The 22,244-nt window shown below is 36.4% G+C and overlaps 1 protein-coding gene across 2 annotated transcripts in view; it reads left to right on the top strand.

Annotated features, from left to right (window-relative positions):
• LOC150100727 (uncharacterized) overlaps positions 1–22,244 on the top strand; it is a 208,755-nt gene that overhangs the window by 91,835 nt on the left and 94,676 nt on the right. For both annotated transcript variants that reach the window (XM_090401664.1, XM_090401663.1), the window contains exon 6: positions 11,293–11,474. In XM_090401664.1, coding sequence (XP_090257790.1) covers positions 11,293–11,474 — 182 coding nt within the window. The remainder of the gene's footprint in view (positions 1–11,292; positions 11,475–22,244) is intronic.

The following is a 22,244-nucleotide window of genomic DNA, read 5'->3' as shown; positions in this document are numbered from 1 at the left end:
GTTACAAAGGGGTCAGTTACTAATTCCTCTGATATTATCAAATTTGAGATTCTGTCCCTTCTAGTAGATTCTTGCACATGTTGCTATTAATAACTGTCACAAAGTTGCCCCCCAAAATTTACTACTGGTTACATTATCAGCTCTTTATTCTTTCACCAATATTAAAATCCTTTGTTAATAATACTTTAACTTTCCTTATCTCTTTAAATAACAGAGTCATATAATACAGGGTGGTGGCCATAAAATAACTTTCCCTCTTTGGAGGCATCTGTAGCTAAAATCAATAAACGGAATGAGACCAGATTTTATATTGAGACTTTTGAAGGCATGCTAAAATATTTAGTACTAAACGTTGCCGATAAGGGAAAATTTGGTGCTGGTTTAGCCGAAAGCAGTCAGATATTTGCAGTAAACACAGGTAAAAAGGATTATGCAAATTTTACTGTGTGTACGTGACAGCAGCGCCACCAATTCCACTTAAAAAGGGATTGGGAACATTCAAGCAGTTATTCGAATGACTGATGAATTGTGCTCAATATGCGTCCTGCCTTGCCTCAGTACCTTAAACAGTGCAATACTGTAGCGGCCCTTCGGGAATTTAGAAGGCTTCATAACCTGCGTACAGGTCCTATGTACAGTCAGTTCTTTCTGACAGCATGGCCACCTCGATCCTCGGACATCACTCCATGTGACTTTTGGCTGTGGGGGTATTTGAAATCTGTTGTGTATGTTGGTGGCATTCCCAATTTGCATGTCTTGAAAGAGAACATAAAACGGGCTGTTATGAACATCCAATCCGACTCCTTACTCTCAGCTGTAGAGCATGTCGCACACCAGATGTAATTTGTTGTACACAAGAAAGGTCAGCACATTGAAAATCGTGTATGTGGTCCAGGGGACCCTGATTCTGATGAATAAAACATTATTCCTGTGAGTTCAATCACTACATTAATTTCTGTGTCTCTTGCAGGTTGTTGTTTTAGTTTAATTATTATACTAATTGTATACTAATTCATGTATTACTATACAAATTCATGTATACTAATGCCAAAAGTATTAGGAACAAGAAGGAAGATTTTTTGGCCTTGGTTGGCACTTCGAGGCCACAAGTTATTGCCATTAGTGAAACATGGCTGACAGAAGATGATATAACTAGTGGGATTGAATGTGAGGGGTATGGTGTGTTCAGGAGTGACAGGGAGAATAAAATGGGGGGGAGAGTGTTATTGATGATAGCTGATGAGCTATCATCAATAAGAGGATAAAGAAAATATCAGGATTTCAATATCAGGATAAAGAAAAGAGCACATTTGAGGCTATCAGAACAAAATATACAGTTGGGTGTTGCTATAGACCAGGTGATGGAATAAATGGTGGAGATAGTATGCATAAGCAAATAGAAGAAATGAGTGGAAGGAGGGTAATTATTATGGGAGATTTCAACTATGGTAACATTGATTGAAAGGAGGAGAGGATACATGGGAGAAAGGAATTGGATTTTATGCAGTTATTAAGGGATAACTATCTGACAGCATATAATGGAAAATACATGCTGTCAGATAGTTATGGGGTCAGATAGTGCTCGACCTAGTAATTGCATCTGAGAATTTGGCTGTAACGAATATGACCACGTTACCACCAATTGGTGAGAGTGATCATAGGGTCTTGATTTGGGAGGTGTCTAAAGGTGTGGAATTTACAATTAAGAGGGGTACATGTGGAATTATTGGGCTGGTAAGTATGATAAGCTTAGGAGAGTTTGATTGGTTCAGTGCCATGGCATGTAAAACTGCAAGGGCTGGATGTTGATAGTGTATGGGAGGCGGTTAAGAAGCATTTGCATGAGGCAATGGCTGACTGTATACTTAGAGTCCAAATAATAAATCAAGTAGGGGTTAAATGGATGAATAACACCATCAAGCTTGAGCTGCAAAAAAAGAAACAACTGTGGAGGGAATTTAAGGAGAAAGGTGACCGGCAGGCACATGAACAGTATAAAGCGCAGGCCAGAAGGGTAATGAGTGTGGTAAGAAAAGCAAAAGCGGATTATGAAAGAACATTAGCCATTCAGGCTAAAGAGAATTTCAAACAGTTTTTTCGATATGTTGCTAGTAAAAGAAAAAATGTATATGGCAGAATGATTTTAAAAAAAGTGTATGGGAGGCGGTTAAGAAGCATTTGCATGAGGCAATGGCTGACTGTATACTTAGAGTCCAAATAATAAATCAAGTAGGGGTTAAATGGATGAATAACACCATCAAGCTTGAGCTGCAAAAAAAGAAACAACTGTGGAGGGAATTTAAGGAGAAAGGTGACTGGCAGGCACATGAACAGTATAAAGCGCAGGCCAGAAGGGTAATGAGTGTGGTAAGAAAAGCAAAAGCGGATTATGAAAGAACATTAGCCATTCAGGCTAAAGAGAATTTCAAACAGTTTTTTCGATATGTTGCTAGTAAAAGAAAAAATGTATATGGCAGAATGATTTTAAAAAATGCTGATGGTAGGGAGGTAACCGAATCAGTTGATATAGTTGAATTACTGAGCGGGCACTCTGCAAGAGTATATCATCCAAGTGGTGGCATTGCAGGAATGAATGAACCAATAGCTTATACGGGAATTGTGGTGAATGAAGTAGAGGTGAATAGTCTATTACAAAACCTCAATATCAATACATGTGTGGGATTGGATGGTATACCAGCTCATGTCGTACATGAAGCGGCTAAAGAATTGTCAGTTCCATTGAGAATTTTGTTTGAGTCTTGGGTCTGGGTTAGTCCCGAGAGAGAGAGTGGAAAGAGGGGAAAATAGTTCCACTGCATAAAGAAGGTTCCAAGACTGCTGTTGTAAATTACCGACCGATCAGCATATCAGGAATCGTTGTCAAGGTCTTGGAGAAAATAGTCAAGAGAAAAATACAGGATTGGATAGATGAAAATGGGATACTGTATTGGGGACAGCATGGTTTTGTGAAGGGGAGATCATGTCTCAGTAAGTTGCTCACATTTTATAACAAAGTGACGGCTGAACTGAATAAGGGTAATGGGTTTACAGTGATTCTACTAGACCTTGCTAAGGCCTTTGACAGGATACCACATGGAATTCTAATCAGTAAACTGCAGCATATGGGGATGGATATAGGGTTGGTGAGATGGATAGGAGGGTGGTTAATGGAGAGATATCAGACAGTGGTTTATTCAGGAGTAGAATCTGAAAGACGGCCTGTGACTAGTGGTGTGCCACAGGGTTCTGTTCTTGGACCACTACTTTTCAATTTGTTCATCAACGATATAGGAAAGGATCTGAGAGGAAGTGTTCATTTGTTTGCTGATGATGCAAAGTTGGGTAGAGCAATAGTGAGTGCACAGGATGTCAAAATTTTGCAAGATGATTTGGATAGTTTGGAGGACTGGGCTAAGGAAAATGGATGTCAATTTAATGTGGCAGAGTGTAAGTTATGCATTTTGGGGTGAAAAGATTAGCAGCAGTATATTACATTGGTGGAACCGTATTCCAGGAAATTGATGAGGCCAGGGATTTGGGAGTGTTGGTGGATAGGGAGTTGAAGTTTAGGGTGCACATCGCAAAAGTGGCTAAATCAGCTCATCAAATCACTTGGTTGCTGAAAAATACTTTAACAAGCAGAGACAAACAGGTTATTGTTCCTCTGTATCGGGCCTTAATAAGACCCCATCTAGACTACTGTGCCTAGATTTGGGTGCCAGGGTTTCTTCTTGATGGAATGGAGGTGGAGAGGATCCAGAGACAAGTGACCAAGATGATAGCAGGTCTATGGAATGAACCTCATGAGAACAGGTTGAAGATTTGTGGGTTGCAGAAATTAGTTGATAGGCAGAAAAGGGGTGATATGATTGAGACATACAAATTACTGAAGGGTTTCTATAAGATTAATTCAGAAGATATTTTTGAGAATAGGACTGGTGGTGGGAGGACTAGGGGCCATACATGGAAGCTGGGCAAGAGTGTGGTTAGCAAGGGTGTTAGAGCTAGGATTTTTACTTGGAGATTGGTGAATGAGTTTAATAAGCTGCCAGAGTGTATTGTGGATGCCATGACTGTGAATGAGTTCAAGGCGAGGTATGATAGGTACTGTGTGAATGTCGAATAGTTGTTCTTGACGTGATGTTAGGGACTCCCTCGATGAGTCTAAGGACTCCTTGGAGTTGCCTGTATTAATAATAATTATTCATTATCATTGTAACGCGCCACATATCCAGCCGGAATGAGTGACGCGGCTGTCGCTTACACCGTCGAAATGTTATTATTCCATTTTATCTGCCTTTAATGTAATTATCCGCTTGTTTTCAGCTCCACTAGTTCCAAAATTTCCCCTATTGGTGTCTTTTGGTAGTAAATCTTTTTTTCGCGGAAATCATTATCCCATTCCTTCAAAAGTCTCAATATAAAATTTGGTCTCATTCCATTTATTTGTTTTAGCTACAGATGTCTCCAAAGAGGGAAAGTTATTTTATGGCCACTCTGTATTATCACTACTTCCATTTTTTCATTTTCGAAATTATGGACTTTACAACCGTGTTATAAATAACTTTTAATTTCCTGATTTCGATCTTCATATTAAGATCATCATCTGGAGTATATACAAAGATACAAGGACAAGCTGAGTTACATTACACACAGTAAGCTAGAGAAACAATGATTTGATCACCGGTTATTCTACTGGCATGACCTCTAGTGAAGAAAAAAAAAATTACAAATTAATTAATTATTTAGAAACTACATCAAAGCTAAATTCTATTTAAGGTAACCTGAGAAAAACATTCTTTCTTATAGATAGTCTTCTTTCAGTAACAATGATGTCCTATTTTTAACATTACAATTGCTATTTTAGATTTTGGATTCTGGATTACCTACAGTCCTGTTTATAGTTAACTCTTAGAGAGAAAGGTTGAATATGTGCCTTCCATATGCTTGGGATTTTTAAGCCATCATTATTGTTCAGATTGGGGTGGTTGATAAGAATCTCACAGGCTTCCTTAAATTTGCATTCATGCCATGTTTTGGTGTGATGTAAACAACTGGTGTTTTTCCAGTCAATTCTATGTAGAGTGTTCAGGGCATGATCTGAAAGGCCAGCTTCACCATAGCTATTATATTTAATGTGTCGTTTATGTTCCTTTTGTCTGATAGGAATTGTGCGTCCTGTTTCCCCTATATATGGTATATTACAGGTGCAAATGCAGTATAGGTGCTTATTATGCACCTACACTGTCTCAAGTTCCTGTTCTGAGTAGGAATTCATTCTATCAAATTTAGACTATCATCAGTTTGATAGTCTAAATCTTTTCTGATAACATTATAATTACTTTGATATAATCACTCTGATATCAAAGTTATTCACTTTGATATCAGATGGTTTAGGTGGATACCATTGTCACCAGACTGTTTTAATTTTAAAGAAACCGATCCCATAAATTAATAAGTCTGCAATTATGTGCAGTATATAACTATTTAAAATCCATTAGCTACCTTTTTCTCACCTTGGATACTTTGCTATCAAATCTGGACATTACATTAATAAAATCTATACCCTTTGAGCCCTTGACACATTGATCATGTTTCTAACACATTTGAAGGGTAAACATCTGAATACTTTTTCTAAGGAAACAAGAAGTATCTAAGAAGTTGCCAATTGGTTTTCTGACACCAGCTACCTGCATGACTTCTACATTGATTCAGTATCAATATCTTCCCTGGGTCTTGCTCCCAGTGAATGAGACCTTAATAATGATCAAAAAAACCAGCCATGGGGTTTTTTCCCCATAATGCATAGCAATATACACATCTGAAAGGGAGTATGCTGACATTATGGGATACTAAAACAATTGATGTGATTCAAGGCACTAGGTGATGTATTTTAGAACTTTGAGTTGCTTTGTTACTTTTCTTCAGTCTCGCATATTTGTATCTTTACCTGTGTTTTGTTCCTTGATGCTTAAGATCTGGTGATGCCAATTTGATTTTGGCAAAATACAGGAAATAATTAAATTATTTTAGTTATTTTATCACCCATATTGTCATCACCTTCCTAAAATGATCAATATGAATAACAATCAACTGATTGTTATTATTATTACGTGACATCTCCAGGGAGTCCAATGACTCATCGAGGGAGGGTACCTACTCTAAAACTCTGTCTCCAATTACAACGAACCACAACTACCATCATCTCCACTAATGCCATCTACCTCCAACCACCACCACTCAGCAACTGATAAGCTTGAACACCAGGCAAAGAAGACTGTTAAAAAATGAAAAACATTGCATCAAAAATATAATGAAAATAAAAGACAAGGTGTTGCATATCTCAGGAAAAATTTGGAAGAAGTTAGTATTCCTAATCCTATTAGAGGTGCTCAGAAAAAGAAATTGTTACTGATTTGGAACAGTATCTAACAGGTAATGAGCCATTGCCAGGAAAACTATTGGCTATCAATTTATGATTGGCTTAAAAAAAAAAAAATGTTCTTGTGATTGCATCTTCTGCAATAGCAGAATACTATTCATCTGACTCTAAAGATGCCATTTGATCTACATGAAATGAAAACTAGCATGTGATATTAGCAAAGAAAATAGGTAAGTGCACAATGATTCATAAACATGCCAAAGAAGTTTTGAGATATTTGCAACAAGAACAGTGTAATGAGAGGAGTAATTGTTAGAGACTTAGCTGACATTTCCAGCCATTCCTAGAGGCACATAATGACAGTTTCACTAATGCACGTTTAAAATCATCACTGCACTGGAACAGAGTGAAAAACATTAAATTGGCAGCCAACACGAGAATTTATTTGCAACATAATATTGATGCTAGTCACTACCCAGTTGAGTGATATAGAGCAGTGCTTCCCAAACTTATGGATGTAAAAGGGTCCCCTTGGAAAAATTAAAATATTTCACATCCCCCATCGAAAAAAAAATTTGTATTGAACATAAATACATATTGTATTTATGTTCAATACAAAACATACACAGTGAATATTGCAAAAATCAAATGCAAATATTATATTTTTAGCATCTTACATACACATTTGACATGGCACACCTAGTATTAAAACATTTTAAATTTGTTTTCATTATTTCACGGCCCCCAAGGGGGATGTGGCCCAAAGTTTGGGAAGTTTATATCCAGCTGATATAGAGAAACCAAATATTGCATATTCTAATAATAAATAAGTATGCTAATGTCTTTTATTCCCAATGGGATTAGATACAACTTTCTTCTCCCTCACTAAACTTTTGGGAATTGGTGTGCATCTGGTCTCTACCCTTACTCATTGATGGTAGTTGATTCAGGGTTACTGCCAATTCCAAGACATCAAGATATAGCAGGCACATTTTGTATTTCTGAACCTTAACTGGATTGTCTCAAATACTCTGAAACATTGTCTGAAATAATTTGAGTTATACAGCTGATTTTCCTGAGTTGTAGGATTAAGAACCAAGTGTCTAGGAGGAAACCTTACATGCCTGTCAAAGGCAGACTAACTTGGAACCAGCTGGAAAAAAAATAAAAGGTTCTAGTTGGCAACTAGAAATAACGGTCTTTCTTAATGCATCCTATTGCTATAGAGAAAAAAGTGTTTCCACAGCAAAGGGGGGAGGGGCACTTTTTAAGGTTTCTACTTTTTCTGAATTTTTTTACTTCTATTAACAGATAACAAAAATTAACAAACAACTCAAGTGTTCCCAAAGATACTTCACTGCAGGTATCACAGATGGCTAACTAAGTGACTATGTCATATTTAATACTTAAAAATTTTAAAATACAAGAATTGTTGACAAAAGAACCAGTGACTTAGAAATTAGTTGCTTTTATTAACCTGAATCAAGTTAATATATCTAGTTGAATGTCTTTTCACAGTTTGGTATTGTAAATGTATCTTGGAGTCTTTGTATCTCAGCTAGTGATGATGATGATTATTTGGAAAAACCCCAGATTCAAATTCCATGTAAAATATAATGCTTCAGCTGAGGTCACCCTTAGTGATTGCAGGGTTATTCATACCCAAGATGTACAGAAAATATGCTCAGTCAACAGACACAGAATTTATCATAGCATTAATTAGGTTTCTGTGAAACTTATATATCACTCCACATGTATATATCACTCCACATGTGAAAGGTTTCAGAATTTGTAGCAAATGTTACAGGAATGCTGTTCCTGTGAAAGAATGGAAGAAGCAGTTTGGTGGGTTAGCCATTGACCTCTAAATGGGTGTTAAGCAGACTAAAATTATTGTAGGCTTGACAGAAGTGGAGGGAATGATGGATGCCAGTTCTGTGGAACAGCCTATGGAAGTATCTGTAGGAAAACACAAAGCAAAAAGAGACTCTCTGTGAAATGGTGGCTGCAGTGACTCTACAAGAGAGATGGATAAGTGAACTGTCTCATTTGGAACAGCACTAAGAATTTTTTTTAGGAAGAATTTTAGTGCACCGCCAAAATGTAATAGTGATATTTTAAGGTTGAGTGGATTTGTACAGAGTTAGTAGCCAGGTATATTACATATTAGTAGCTAGGTAGGTGGGTAATAAGCAACATTTTGAACAGAAAAGCATGCAGTGCTTTGGGAGGCTGAATAAGTTCCATTGTGATGATTGCCTGCAAAGGCCAGACCAAAAAGATAGATCTAGTCTTGTATCATGAGGAAAGGTGAACCAAGATCCTTTTTTGCATGAAAATGTTTGGTAGCATTGAAATTGACTACATTGTCATCACAATGTAGTCAATTTCAATGTGATGATTGCCTGCAAAGGCCAGACCAAAAAGATAGATCTAGTCTTGTATCATGAGGAAAGGTGAACCAAGATCCTTTTTTGCATGAAAATGTTTGGTAGCATTGAAATTGACTACATTGTCATCACAAACTCCATTAAAAGAGGCATGAAAATCTTTGTTTAGAACAATGGTAGCAGGAATTCTGGAGGCTTGAATGTTTGGGATTTACTCATTTGACAAACCATGTAAAAATTTGTGTAAAGATTGCAGATTCATATTGCAAATGGACATTGGATTATTAGTGACAGTTCAAAGGTACTATTTCCCAGAATTTTGAAAATTTTAAACCAATGATCTAGTCAAAAAATTTGAAAATTCTGAAAAATGGTGACTTTGAATTCTCATTAATAATCCAATGTTTCTTTGTAATATGTATCTGCACTTACACAGTTTTTGTGATTTATTTATTTATGTAATTAATGTAATATTTATATTTTACACACACACACACACACACACACACACACACACACACACACACACACACACACACACACACACACACACACACATTCTTAGGTTGATTTATTTGTTATGTCTTATGTACACTTTCTATTCAATGTTCGTAAATAATCTTTTTATTGTATATGTCTATATGCATAATTATATGCTCTATATACGTCATAATAATTTTTATTTTATTTTTAATATAGTAATTTTTCTTTTTAAATCTTCTTGGTATCATATACACTGGTGCCCAAAAGCTATGGGTGAACTACCTTTTTATGTGTATATGAAAAAATTTTCATAACTACACCCAAATGTGGACATAAGTTTATTGCCAGCATGCTAATAAATTATATTATCCAAAAAATGTGTTATGAATTTCATACAAATAAATCAAAGATGTCAAGAAATTATATTCTTGGTTTCATCCTTTAAAGTAACTTCATGACAGGGCAACTCATATATAGAGACTAATGATGTCACATCAGTTGCCTTAGTATTCCATAATGCTATGCACCATGGGAAGAGCCAGACCCAGAAGTGATACCAAGGCTGAAGTATTGCAGAAGTCATAGTGGAAAAACTTTGAACAAAAATTTCATACAAATTAAATTGCACTACATTTTTGGAAAAAGTTACAAATTTCCTAAAGATGTAGTTAAGGAATTAATGTACAGTGCTTACAGAAAACTCTATAAAGAGACATTACAGTATGGAATATGTCCACTCAAACTGTGATGCGGCTCTCACAACATCGTAAGATTTGAAATGCTGCCCAGAACCTGGATACGATGCTATGTGAGATTCCAAACTTCTGGCAATATCAGTAATTTTGTGGCCTTCTTCCAGCTCCCCAGCAATTCTTCCCACATGAAATCTTCTAGAATATGTCTTTCAGACATTACTTTATAGATATTCCTTTATTCCTTAAGCCAATTCACTTAACACAGCCTTTTGCCTTTTATTTCCTCTTGAGTGCTACCACGTGACCTCTTTGCATGCAATTTGAAATTTTGAATTTGTATCTGCTTTCTATTCGAAATCATCAGTTATACAAATTTCCACAAGCTGATTCATCCAAATTTGTGCTTGTAATCTTCAGAAATAGTATTCGTCCTTAGGTTTTGGACACCAGTGCACTTTTATATCTTTTTAACAAGCTTTGTGCATCTTTTCCCCTTTGGCTGTGTTTGTTTATAACTGTGTTAATTACTATTTTCTCAGTTTTCCATGGGTTCGTAATAATATCATGTGACTGGCTGGCCAGCAGAATGGAAGTACTCTGATGATGTTATGATATACTTGTACATAATTTACATTAGGTTAATTAACTAAGTAATGGATATTCTTAGGATGGCAATTCTATAAAATGCCATTACCTTTTATGCTGCATTCATTCATAATTTTTATATGAATACACTTCTGAATTACTTGAAAAAGTTGTCATTACTTTCATTACTTTACTCTCAACAAACCAATAGCTTGTAACAGGAACACTACCCTTATTATTGACAGTTATCTTAATAATAGTGAAGGATGAGGAAACTCTGAATTTGCAAAACTATATAACACTTCTTGAATTGTAGAAAACACTCTCACACATAACCTGTTCCTGCTCACTCACCACATCTTGAGAAAAGCCTAGATGCCATACCAATGCTGATCATACTCAACTTTCTAGAATAATTGCTTAGTCATTCCAAACTTATCATGTTCTACAAAACTCCATGTCTATGCCATAACCATTCCCCTACAAATGTGTGTTTCTATCAGATCCTGTTTGCATTTAATCACATTTGACCATCTTATTTTTATGTCATTTCCACCTCATGAAAAGCTGGACCTATAATATGTTTAATTCTGTAGGCTGCCTATAATCACATTCTTATTACAGCACAAGGTGATCTGATATCATGCTAAAGTAAATTTTTTATTATTTAATACTTTTTAGCGTGCATAGGCATAATAGTTCAGGTGATAAAATTTTAAATGCTCATCATAAATAATTTTTCCACTCTTTAAATTAGGTATAAATAACCTGAGTTCCTTAGAAGAAAACTTACCTGCTCCTTTACAGCTTACTTATGAAGAAATTTTAAAGGCCACTGATAATTTTAATTCTAGTAAAGTATTGGGTAAAGGAGGTTTTGGTGTAGTATACAAAGGAAAATGGAAAGGAGCAAGTGTAGCCATTAAACGCTTAATGCCAGTAAGTTGCAACTTTCTTGGTTTGATTGGGGGAAAATGCTATTAATATATATTTCAGCATGATTTGATATTAATTTTATAAAGTGTATGTTATATCTATGTGATTATGAGTGAGAAAGAACTAGATAACTAAAGATTTTTGCATATTCTCTAAAGATTACAGAGAACTAAGGCTTCTGACTGATTCTCATTTTTTCACAGTGTACCCGTTAGAGTGTGTGCCATTTGGATGTTGGAAATAAACAATACTGCAATGGTAGTTTAAGACAGCTGAGAAGATAATGGACAGTGCTCAGTATTTTAAGGATGTTTATAGAGTTGTTTATTTTACACTATCTGATCAAAAATATTTGGATGCTTGCTCATCCCAACTCTCACTAATATGAAAGGCATCTATCTGAAGTTGGTCCATCCTTCAATCTTCTGGGATGGCTTTCCACTAGATTTTGATATGTTGTTGCAGCAATTCCCTTTCCAGAAGAGCATTAGTTGAAGGTTGGGTGTTGAAGAACTTGACTGGCCTGTACAGAGCACTAATCTCACTAATGCTCTTCTGAAAGAATGGAAGGGAGAACAGTGTACCAAAATTTAGGGCAGCAACTTATCAAAATTTAGTGGAAAAACCTTCCCAAGTTCATGATGCCTCCTCCACTAAACTTCACAACACATGGCTTGAAATGTCAAGGTTATAACTTATAGTCCTTCACTGGAAAAAAGCACAAGGTTGAAAGGCTGCAGAAACAGCAAGAAATGAGTCTAATTGAAAACAGAAAAAAGCAAGCGGTCCAAAGCCAAAAAGAAAATTGTAAGAATAAAGGAGAGAAATAATTTTTATGCAGATTCTCTGATAAGGAAAGTACTTCTCGAAAGCACTACAAAATCTTTTTTTTCCAGTACGAAAATTAATAATATTAGTAATGCTCTTAGAATGTAGAAAGGGAAGGTGGAAGAAGTTATTGTTTTGGCTGGAACCAATGACCTGAGAGGTGAGAAGTATTGTATATGAGGAAGAATTTGAATGAGTTATTGGAAGAAGTGAAAAGGAAGAGCAAGAAGATGATGTTTATAAGTCTGCTTCCACACTATGATAGAGATGAACTGAAAAGGAGGTCGATGATAGCTAATAGATCAATACACAGTTTGTGCAGAAGGAATGATGCAGTCTGTGGGCCTATGGCCTGAGTTTGATGGATGGAAAGATTTGTACAATTTTGATGGACTGCACTCAAATGGATTCAGAGTTCGGTGTCTAGAGAGCTTATAACTTATAGTCCTTACTGGAAAATGTTCACTGAGAGTGTGGAAGTTCAAAGTCAAAAAAACTATAGAAATTAGGGGCAGATGTACATGAGTGCATGTGAAGGCAACTATGAAGCAAACAAGTGTGTGTGTGTGTGTGTGTGTCTGTGTATGAACAAAAAACAGAATCTAGTCTCTCAGGCAACAATATCGAATGGAGAAAGGGTTGGGTACCTAAGCATCCCTAAGGGGATGCTACAGTTTCTATATACTAATGCTAGAAGCATCAGGAATAAGATGGAGGAATTTTTGGCATTGGTTAGTGCAACCTCGCCAAAAGTTATAGGCATTAGTGAGACTTGGCTAACAGCAGATAATGTAGTTACAGGGACAGAACATGATGGATATAGTATTTTCAAGGAGAACAGAGTAGACATGACAGTGGGAAGAATACTGATGATGATGATAGTAGATGAATTACAGCCAACAATGGCCTCAATCTCACTCATTATGGTGTGAGATTGAGGCCATTAGGACAATATATAAAATTGGTTGCTGCCACAGGTCTGAGGGTGCCAGGGATGATGTTGAAGACATGCATCAGCAGATTAGTACATTAGTGCAAGTCACATAATTATTATGGGGGAGGATTTCAACTTTGTAGACATAGATTGGAAGGAAGAAAGATCACATGCAGGAAGGAAATTGAATTTATGTACTTACCGAGACCTAAAGTAAAATGTGACAGAGAGGACTTGGGATTCAAGAATGCTGGATCTTGTTATAGGATCAAAGGACCTATCCATAACTAAGGTGGCTACATTCCTCCAGTTTGGGAAAGTGATTATGATACACTTAGAAAACAGCTTGAAGCAGTAGTACCGTGGCATAAAGATCTGCAAGGGTTTACAGTGCGTTTACATGCTGAAATGTTTACAGTGCATGGGGGATGGTCAATGAGGTATCTGGAGGAAGCAATATCACAATGTTTACCCAAGATCAGAAGGGTAAATTAGGTAGGAGTTAGATGAATGGTAAATATCATCAAGCAACATCTGCAAAACAAAGATGTTGTGGAAGGTATGTGTGTTTGTGTGGAGAAAGGTGACAGCTAACTTGTGAAGAGTACAATGAACAGATGAAAGTGACCAGCATGGTAAGGAAGGCAAAATCAGATTATGAGAAGAAGGTAACCATGCAGAGACAAAACAAAATCCCAGAATTTTTTCATTATATGGCAAGTAGGAGAAAGAATGACTATGGTAGAATAACTTTAATGAGTGCAGATGGTAGAGAGGTAACAACTCTGCCATATTGTTATGGCAGAGGTATTGGGGTACTTAGGATAATGCAGAATCTGAATGCAACTACAGCTGTTGATGGAATATCGCTCACATTTTAAAAGAATGTGCAGAGGAACTGGCAGTGCTTTTGACTAGGCTCTTTAAGTCTCAGCCCTGGCAAAATCCCAAGAGAGAGTGAAAGGAGTGGTGGTTAAAAGTTGGTCAAAAAGAGAATTCAGGAATGAGTGGATAAGAATATGATACTCTATGATTGGTAGCATGGCATGTGAAGGGTCGGTCATGCTTTAGTACTCTGCTAACTTTTTATAATAGAGTGATAGCTGAGTTGGATAAAGGCTACACAATGATGCTGCTGGATTTTGGAAAGGCATTTGACAGGATGCCACTTAGAACTCTGTTATGCAAATTGTAACAAATAGGAATGGATATGAAACTGGTGATATGGATAAAAGGGTGGCTGATGGACAAATATCAAAAAGTAGTATATGGAGTGACTGAATTCAGGAGAAGGCAGATGACTAGTAGTATGCCACAGGGCTCTGCTTGGACCACTGCTATCTAATTTGTACATAAATGATAGGAAATAATTTTAAGGGAGATATTTAGTTGTTTGCTGATGATGCAGAGTTGGGTAGGATAATAGTTAATCAAGGTACTGTAGAGAGCTTGCTGGATGATTTAAATATCTTTAAATCATCCATCATAAAGCATAATGAAGTCAATTTAATGTGGAAGAATGTCAAGTTATGCATTTTGGAATACAAAGATTACAATCTCTGTACCACATTGGTGGAACCGTACTCCAGGAAATTGATAGAGAAGAAATGTAGTAGATAGAGAGTTGAAGTTTAGAGAGCATATTTCTAAATGAGGGAGTGTAGCTCACATGATTACTTTGTTATTGAAGAACACACTAACAAGCAAAGATAAAGGAGTTATCATTCCTCTTTATAAATCCTTGAAACAACCACATCTGGATTACTGTGCTCAAGTCTGGTTACCTGGGTACGTTTCTTGGGTACGAGGAAATGGTGGAGAGGATCCAGAGGCGACTGGCCAAGATGGAGAGTGGTCTCCAAAATGCTTCCTATGAGAATATGAGATTAAGGATTTGTGAATTGCAAAATTTGGTTGATGGGCAAAAAAAAAAAGAGGATGGATATGATAGAAATGTTTAAGTTACTTAAAGGATTTTATAGGATTGATGCAGAGGGATTGTTTCAACACTTGGCTGGAGAGGAGAGAACAAGAGATCGCTGGAATAGCACCCAGCAACTGTTGTAAGCAACTAGAAGACTGCCATTAGCACAGGAGCCAGGTTTTCTCCATTTGGCCCATTCAAAGACAGACTTAGTTCTGTTAATGATTGTTCTTCAGGTGAAGTAAGCTTTAGTGTAGACTGTGAACAAAACTGGAGTTTTTCTCCTAAGTCACTTTACAATATATTTATTTATTTTTTGGACTGCCTTAGCTACAATACTTTCACACACGCAACTTCGATCCCAGCAATATCGTCAGATGCCATTGTTTCAAACCCATAAGTAAAAGAAAGGACGGAACAAACCTTCCGGGTCTTGTGAAAGTGACCTGCGATACACTGACAGGCATCCAAATCAATAACATTGATAAATAACATGTTCAAGGACGCTTGCCCCCAATCACACATAGATGCTCAACCTGACTTAACATTTGTCCAGAGGGAACAAGGATGCCATCATTGAAGACAGCTTGAAGAAAAATGACAAAATAAAGACAACAGCTGGATTAACAACTACAACCTAGTTAAATAAGTGCAAAAATCAAGTGACACCACTAGCAGACACTGTGGAAACCACTATGCAGTTACTGCATAGGAAATGCACATGACCCTTGCAGTCAAATATATGCCCCCATAGAACCTTGCACATCCACTTCACTAACATCCGTGGCCTCAACTCCAACCTTAATAGTGTCCATACATCTTCAGTCCACCAAACCCCACCTACTCTTTTTAGCAGCAACTCAAATCGCACCTCCCCCTCCACCACTATCCATCTCAACCTTCCAAACTACACACTCTTTAACTCCTTTCAACCCAAGGGTGGCATCTGCACATACTCTGACATATCTTGTCAGAGAACACCTAACCTAAAATCACCCAACTTTGACCATCTTTGGTTGAAAATATCTCTTTCCCCACTCAGTCAAATACATTTGCTGTCTCTATCACTCTCCTAATGCCACCAACTACTCTGAGCTGTTTAATTTCCTCTCTTTTAAAATTGATTTTCTTCAGTCCCACTCTCCTAACAGTCAAATCATCCTCCTAGGAGATTTTAATGTCCATAACACCAACTGGCTTTCCTCCTCCAGTTTTACATATCTTGCAAGCAGAGATGCTGAAACATTTGCCACCACTAACAACCTTACACAAATACCATATAACCCGACCACTCCCCCAAAGACCCTGGATCTCTTTCTCATCCAGTGACCCTTCCAAATGCATTGTGAATGTAGTGAGCCTCCTAGGTAATTCTGACCACAACTTCTCATCTCTTCCCCCCCCCCCAACAACACGTACACAGCCATATATAATACAAAACTACTCCCATTAGTTTATCAAATCTATGTGATTACATCCCTTCAATGTAATCTCCTGCCATGCTTTGCACCTATTTGACTTCAACCACTTCTCTACACAAGGACACTTGTTAGAATAGCTGTGTCACCTTGTGTGCATGTACGTTACATACAACTAGTGCCTCTTGTCAGGAGTAACAATTGAGTTACCAACTACATCTCCTGATAGTGTTGGCTCTACCTTATTTACAACCCTGGTATATAATTATATATATATAATGGTCAAAGCTGTATAACTGAGAGGAGACCTCCGCATAGTCTTTAAAGGAATGCGGAGAACCGACCAGTGCTTCTGACCTAATGTCCAATCCTCACCTTCTCATGGTGCATCCAGTTGGGTATCTACTTGAATACTGAACGAACGAGGATGGGCTGGCAATTTGGGATTTAGGACCAAATTGTATTCTTATTGGTTAAACCAAAATAAAAAATGATGGTACAACATGACAAAATTTCATGCCGGCTAGGGCGTCTCCCGGTTAAACAAGGCCCCCATTGTTTTCGCCAGGGAACCAGGGCAAACAGTGAAAAGTCAGCCACTGGAACAAATCTGAAAACACACCCCAACTCAAAATCACCAGAGTTAAAAATCGGTACTATCAACATAAGAAGCTTGAATGGCAAAGAAATGGAGCTAGCTGAGGAATTAGATAAGTACCAGATCGACATAATAGGGATGACTGAAACAAAAAAGACAAAAACTGGTGAGATCTTTCTGAGCAATAAATACAAAATGTTGACAATCAAGGAAAAGAAGGAGTAGCCATAGTATTCAACACAAAATATGAGGCTAATCTTCTTGAATAGCAGTCAGTCTCAAGTAGAGTAATGTGGGCAAATATGAGAATGGGGAACTGGACATTGAGACTTATTTGTGCCTATGGTCCCACAGAAGGTTCTACTAAGATAGAATTGGAGGAATTTTTTGAGACTTTAGAAAAAGCAACTGACACAATGAAAAAGGAAAAGTTGTCCTTGTTAGGGATCTAAATAGCAGAGTAGGAAATGATTGTGAGACATACAAAAATGTTTTGGGAAAATTTGGAGAAAAGAGCAAAGCTAATAATAATGGCAAATATCTGTTGGATTTCTGCTCAGGACATGGACTGGTTATTACTAACACCATGTTCCAACATAAAAATATGCACAAATTTACATGGAGAGAAGAGGCTAGGAATAAGAAAAGTCTCATTGACTATGTTATTGTTGATAGTGATGTTTTCTACCTGGTGCAGGACACCAGAGTGTACAGAGGATTTGAAATTGGAAGTGATCACTATTTAGTCTTGAGCAGGATAAAATTGAATTTCATATTGAAAAGAATAACATGTAAGAAAGTTTTAAAGTGAATAAAAGTTGAGCAGCTCTCAGATGTGAACTGTAGACTAAAATACACAAAGATTATTGAAGAAAAAATGAAAGAGTTTGAGAACAGGAATCAAACCTTGGAGATTCAGTAGCAAGCCTTGAAGAAAACCCTGATTGATTCAGCTAGAGAGGCATATGGTGAAGTTGTCTGCAAGGATAAAAAAATTAGAACTCAATGGTGGACACTGAAAGTTAAAGAGGCAGTGAAGGAAAAGAAGAAAGCATATCAAAAGTTACTGTCAAATAAGTCAGCTTGTGCTCTTAGAGAATATAGAGACAAATGCAAGAATGCTAAACACTGTAAAACTAGCTAAACAAAAGTCAGGAGGACTTTGGCAAGAATATAGAAAATAAATATCAAGAAGGTGGCAAAATATTCTGGAGGTTGTTGAAGAAGCTTAGGAATGGAGGAAAGAGTGCCGTAAAAAGAGTTAGAGATGATAAAGGTGACATGAAAACAGGAGAAAAAGATATCCTTGAAGTAATCAGATTTTCACTTTACGACAAATAGTCGAGAAAGCATGGGAATATAACAAAGATCATTATTTAAGTTTTGTCAATTTGGAAAAGGCATATGACAAGGTGCCAAGAGAGAAGCTATTCAATATGCTACAGTTATATGGTGTCAATGGGGCATTATTATATCAAGCAATACTTAATCTTTATTTGAGTTGTAAGTCAGCAGTTAGAATTGAAGGAAGTACAGGAAGATGGTTTAATGTTAAATCTGGTGTGAGACAAGCCTGTACATTATCCCCTCTGTTATTCATTATCTATATGGATCGCATTATGAAGGAAAGTGGTATTAAACATGATATCAAAATTGGAGATGTTAATGTCAGCTCTTTGCTTTATGCGGAGGATGTTATACTTCTAAATAAATCCGCTACACGTCTGCAAGATTTGTTGACTAAATTGAATAACTGTTGTAATAGATATGGTATGAAGGTCAGCAATAAAAAGACAAAGACAATGAAAATAGGCAGAATCTTTGAAAATGTCAACTGTGTTGGGAACGTGGAACCTGTGGAACAAGTAAAACATTTCAGCTACTTAGGCACGATTTTTAGTGAAGATGGTAAATTCAATATAGAAATAGACAACAGAATCAGCAAAGCTGGTATAGTGGGAAGTCAATTGAATAAATTCATATAGAATAAGAGAGAAATTAGTTGGAACACTAAATTAGCTGTATACAAGACAGTGTTCAAACCAGTTTTAACTTATGGATCTGAGAGCTGGGTCAGAAGTAAAACACTTGACCAAAGACTAGAGACTGCAGATATGAGAGTCCTGAGAAAGATTATAGGCATTAACAAATGGCATCAATGGCAATATCATATTAAAAATGAGGATATTAGGAAAGAACTTGACATTGTCAACATCCAGGAATGCGTTAGCAGAGCTGATCTCAGGTGGTATGGTCACTTAAACAGAATGGACGAAGAAAGATTAGCAAAACAAGTGTTCTCTGCGAGGTTGGCAGCAAAACGACCCAGAGGAAGACCAAGATATAGGTGGATTGATACGGTACAAAGTGCCTTAGACGATTGAAATATAAGATCTGATAATGTTGGAGTCTTGACAAGTAACAGACTGATTTGGAGGAAAATTGTAGATAGGAATTTAGTAGTGATGTAATTTTTTTCATTTATACTATCATATCCTGTACACTCCTTGAGGGTACATGGCAGGAATTTGATGATGATTTTTTTTTTTTTTTTTTTTTTAAATGTTTCATTGCATTTGTTCCAAAACATTGCTGTTGGTGAACCACCTCCACAGCTCAGTTGTTATTGATGATACTCTTAGGTTGGAAAGACCCAGATTTACATTCTATGTAGGATGCAAAGAAACCTACATGGGAACTTTATAGAGATTATCTCAAGTGAAAGTGAGTTTAGTTGGTCTCATATGGAGGTGACATTGTCTCTATTCTTAGAAATTGATTTTTCATCCTGCAAACTAGCCAAAGAATGCATATAATTTACAGAAATGTACCCTGTCTTTATAATATTAGTTGCTCAGAATAGTTGATAACAGATTAATCATTTTAATGCTTTTGGATCTATCTCCTTTTAAAATAAACAAACAAAAAAATTGCTACTGTAATATTATTCTGTAGTTCATGATCGTGTCCGGACAGTTCATCGTGAGGAAAAATTCATCATAGAGACTATTCATTGCCATTAAAATTCAGCACGGAGATGATGATGATGACTATTCATTGCTGGAAATTTAATCGTGGGGAAAATTAATCGCACAAAATTTCATCACGATATATGTGAAAAAAAAAATTAAAAAAAAAAAAAATTATGTATAAAGTTATTCATATTCTTTCTTACTACAGACTCTTTAGATGGAATATTAATTGTTACAGAACTGGGATAGGATGGTGAGGGAGAAAGAGCACCATATTTAAGAATATTAGGGAGAATAGTTATATCCAACTAACTGTAATAATTACAGTTAGTTGGATAATTGAGACTTATTTTTAGTGGGTAAAAGAACACCGTAAATGGTGTTATACATGAAAAGATAACATGAAATCTATTAGTGAAAATTAAAATTATTTGAACTGTTTGTTATCCTCTAAAACATGTTAAAACAAGCGTCGTGATGTTCTGTTTTTATTTTATTCCTTCAAAATTGTACTATTAGCCACTTCGAAGGAGCAATTATTATTCTGTTGTTATTAAAACAACTTAAAAATTTATCTTTTACTATTTAGTAAAAGATAAATTTATTATTTTACTATTTAGTCTTGAGCAGGATAAAATTGAATTTCATATTGAAAAGAATAACATGTAAGAAAGTTTTAAAGCGAATAAAAGTTGAGCAGCTCTCAGATGTAAACTGTAGACTAAAATACAGAAATATTATTGAAAAGAAAATGAAAGAGTTTGAGAACAGGAATCAAACCTTTTAGATTCAGTGGCAAACTCTGAAGGAAACATTGATTGATTCTGCCAGAGAGGCATGTGGTGAGGTTGTGTGCAAAGATAAAAAAATCAGAACTCCCTGGTGGACACAGGAAGTTAAAGAGGCAGTGAAGGAAAAGAAGAAAGCATATCAAAAGTTCCTGGCAAATAAGTCAGCTTTTACTCTTACAGAATACAGAGACAAATGTAAGAAAGCTAAACAGTGTGTAAAACTAGCTAAACAAAAGTCATGGGAGGACTTTGGCAAGAATATAGAAAATAAATATCAAGAAGGTGGCAAAATATTCTGGAGGTTGTTGAAGAAGCTTAGGAATGGAGGAAAGAGTGCTGTAAAAGGAATTAGAGATGATAAAGGTGAAATGAAAACAGGAGAAAAAGATATCCTTGAAGTATGGAGTAATTACTTTGAAAAACTGCTAAATGAAACAAGCAGTGATGACAGCACAGTGGTAAAAAACACTGACCAGGCATGCAGTCAGGAATACATATCCATACTTGAAGTAGAAAAAGCCATCAAAGGCTTGAAATGTGGAAAGGCAGCAGGAGTAGATGATATTCGACCAGAAATGCTGAAGTATGGTGGTATAAGAGTCTTACAGTGGCTGCACTGCATAGTTCAGAAAGCCTGGACAGAGGGACGAATTCCCGATGATTGGAGTAGAGCTCTCATAGTACCCATATATAAAAAGGGAAATAAAACTGAATGTGAGAATTACAGAGGTATTTCCCTACTGAGTGTTCCTGGCAAGATCTATGCAAGTATACTTGAGAAACGGTTGAGAAGAATTGTGGAAGAAAAGCTTGGTGAAGAACAAGCTGGATTCAGGCCGAATAGAGGCTGTCAGGATCAGATCTTCACTTTACGACAAATAGTCGAGAAAGCATGGGAATATAACAAAGATCTGTATTTAAGTTTTGTCGATTTGGAAAAGGCATATGACAAGGTGCCAAGAGAGAAGCTATTCAATACGCTGCAGTTATATGGTGTCAATGGGGCATTATATCAAGCAATACTTAGTCTTTATTTGAGTTGTAAGTCAGCAGTTAGAATTGAAGGAAGTACAGGAAGCAAGAAGAACTGGAATCGGAACAATCAAGCATCTCTCTCTCTATCAATATTTGTAGTCCTGAAAAGGAACAGTTTTTATTTCATACTATTCAAAATTGAGCAGTATGGAAAAAAATTAAACAAAAAAGATGAATGCACAGCCGCAAAGTTTTCAAAATAAAAAATTATGTGCAACTCCTCTTAAGTCATCAAGAGTTCACGATTTTCATAATCACTAACGATGAGCTGAA

Source organism: Typopeltis vanoorti, chromosome 12 (genome assembly GCF_054136105.1).
Source record: "Typopeltis vanoorti isolate ZY-2024b chromosome 12, IOZ_Tvanoo_1.0, whole genome shotgun sequence".
In the NCBI taxonomy this organism is placed as follows: domain Eukaryota; kingdom Metazoa; phylum Arthropoda; class Arachnida; order Uropygi; family Thelyphonidae; genus Typopeltis; species Typopeltis vanoorti.
This window is presented reverse-complemented; position numbering and strand designations above follow the sequence as displayed.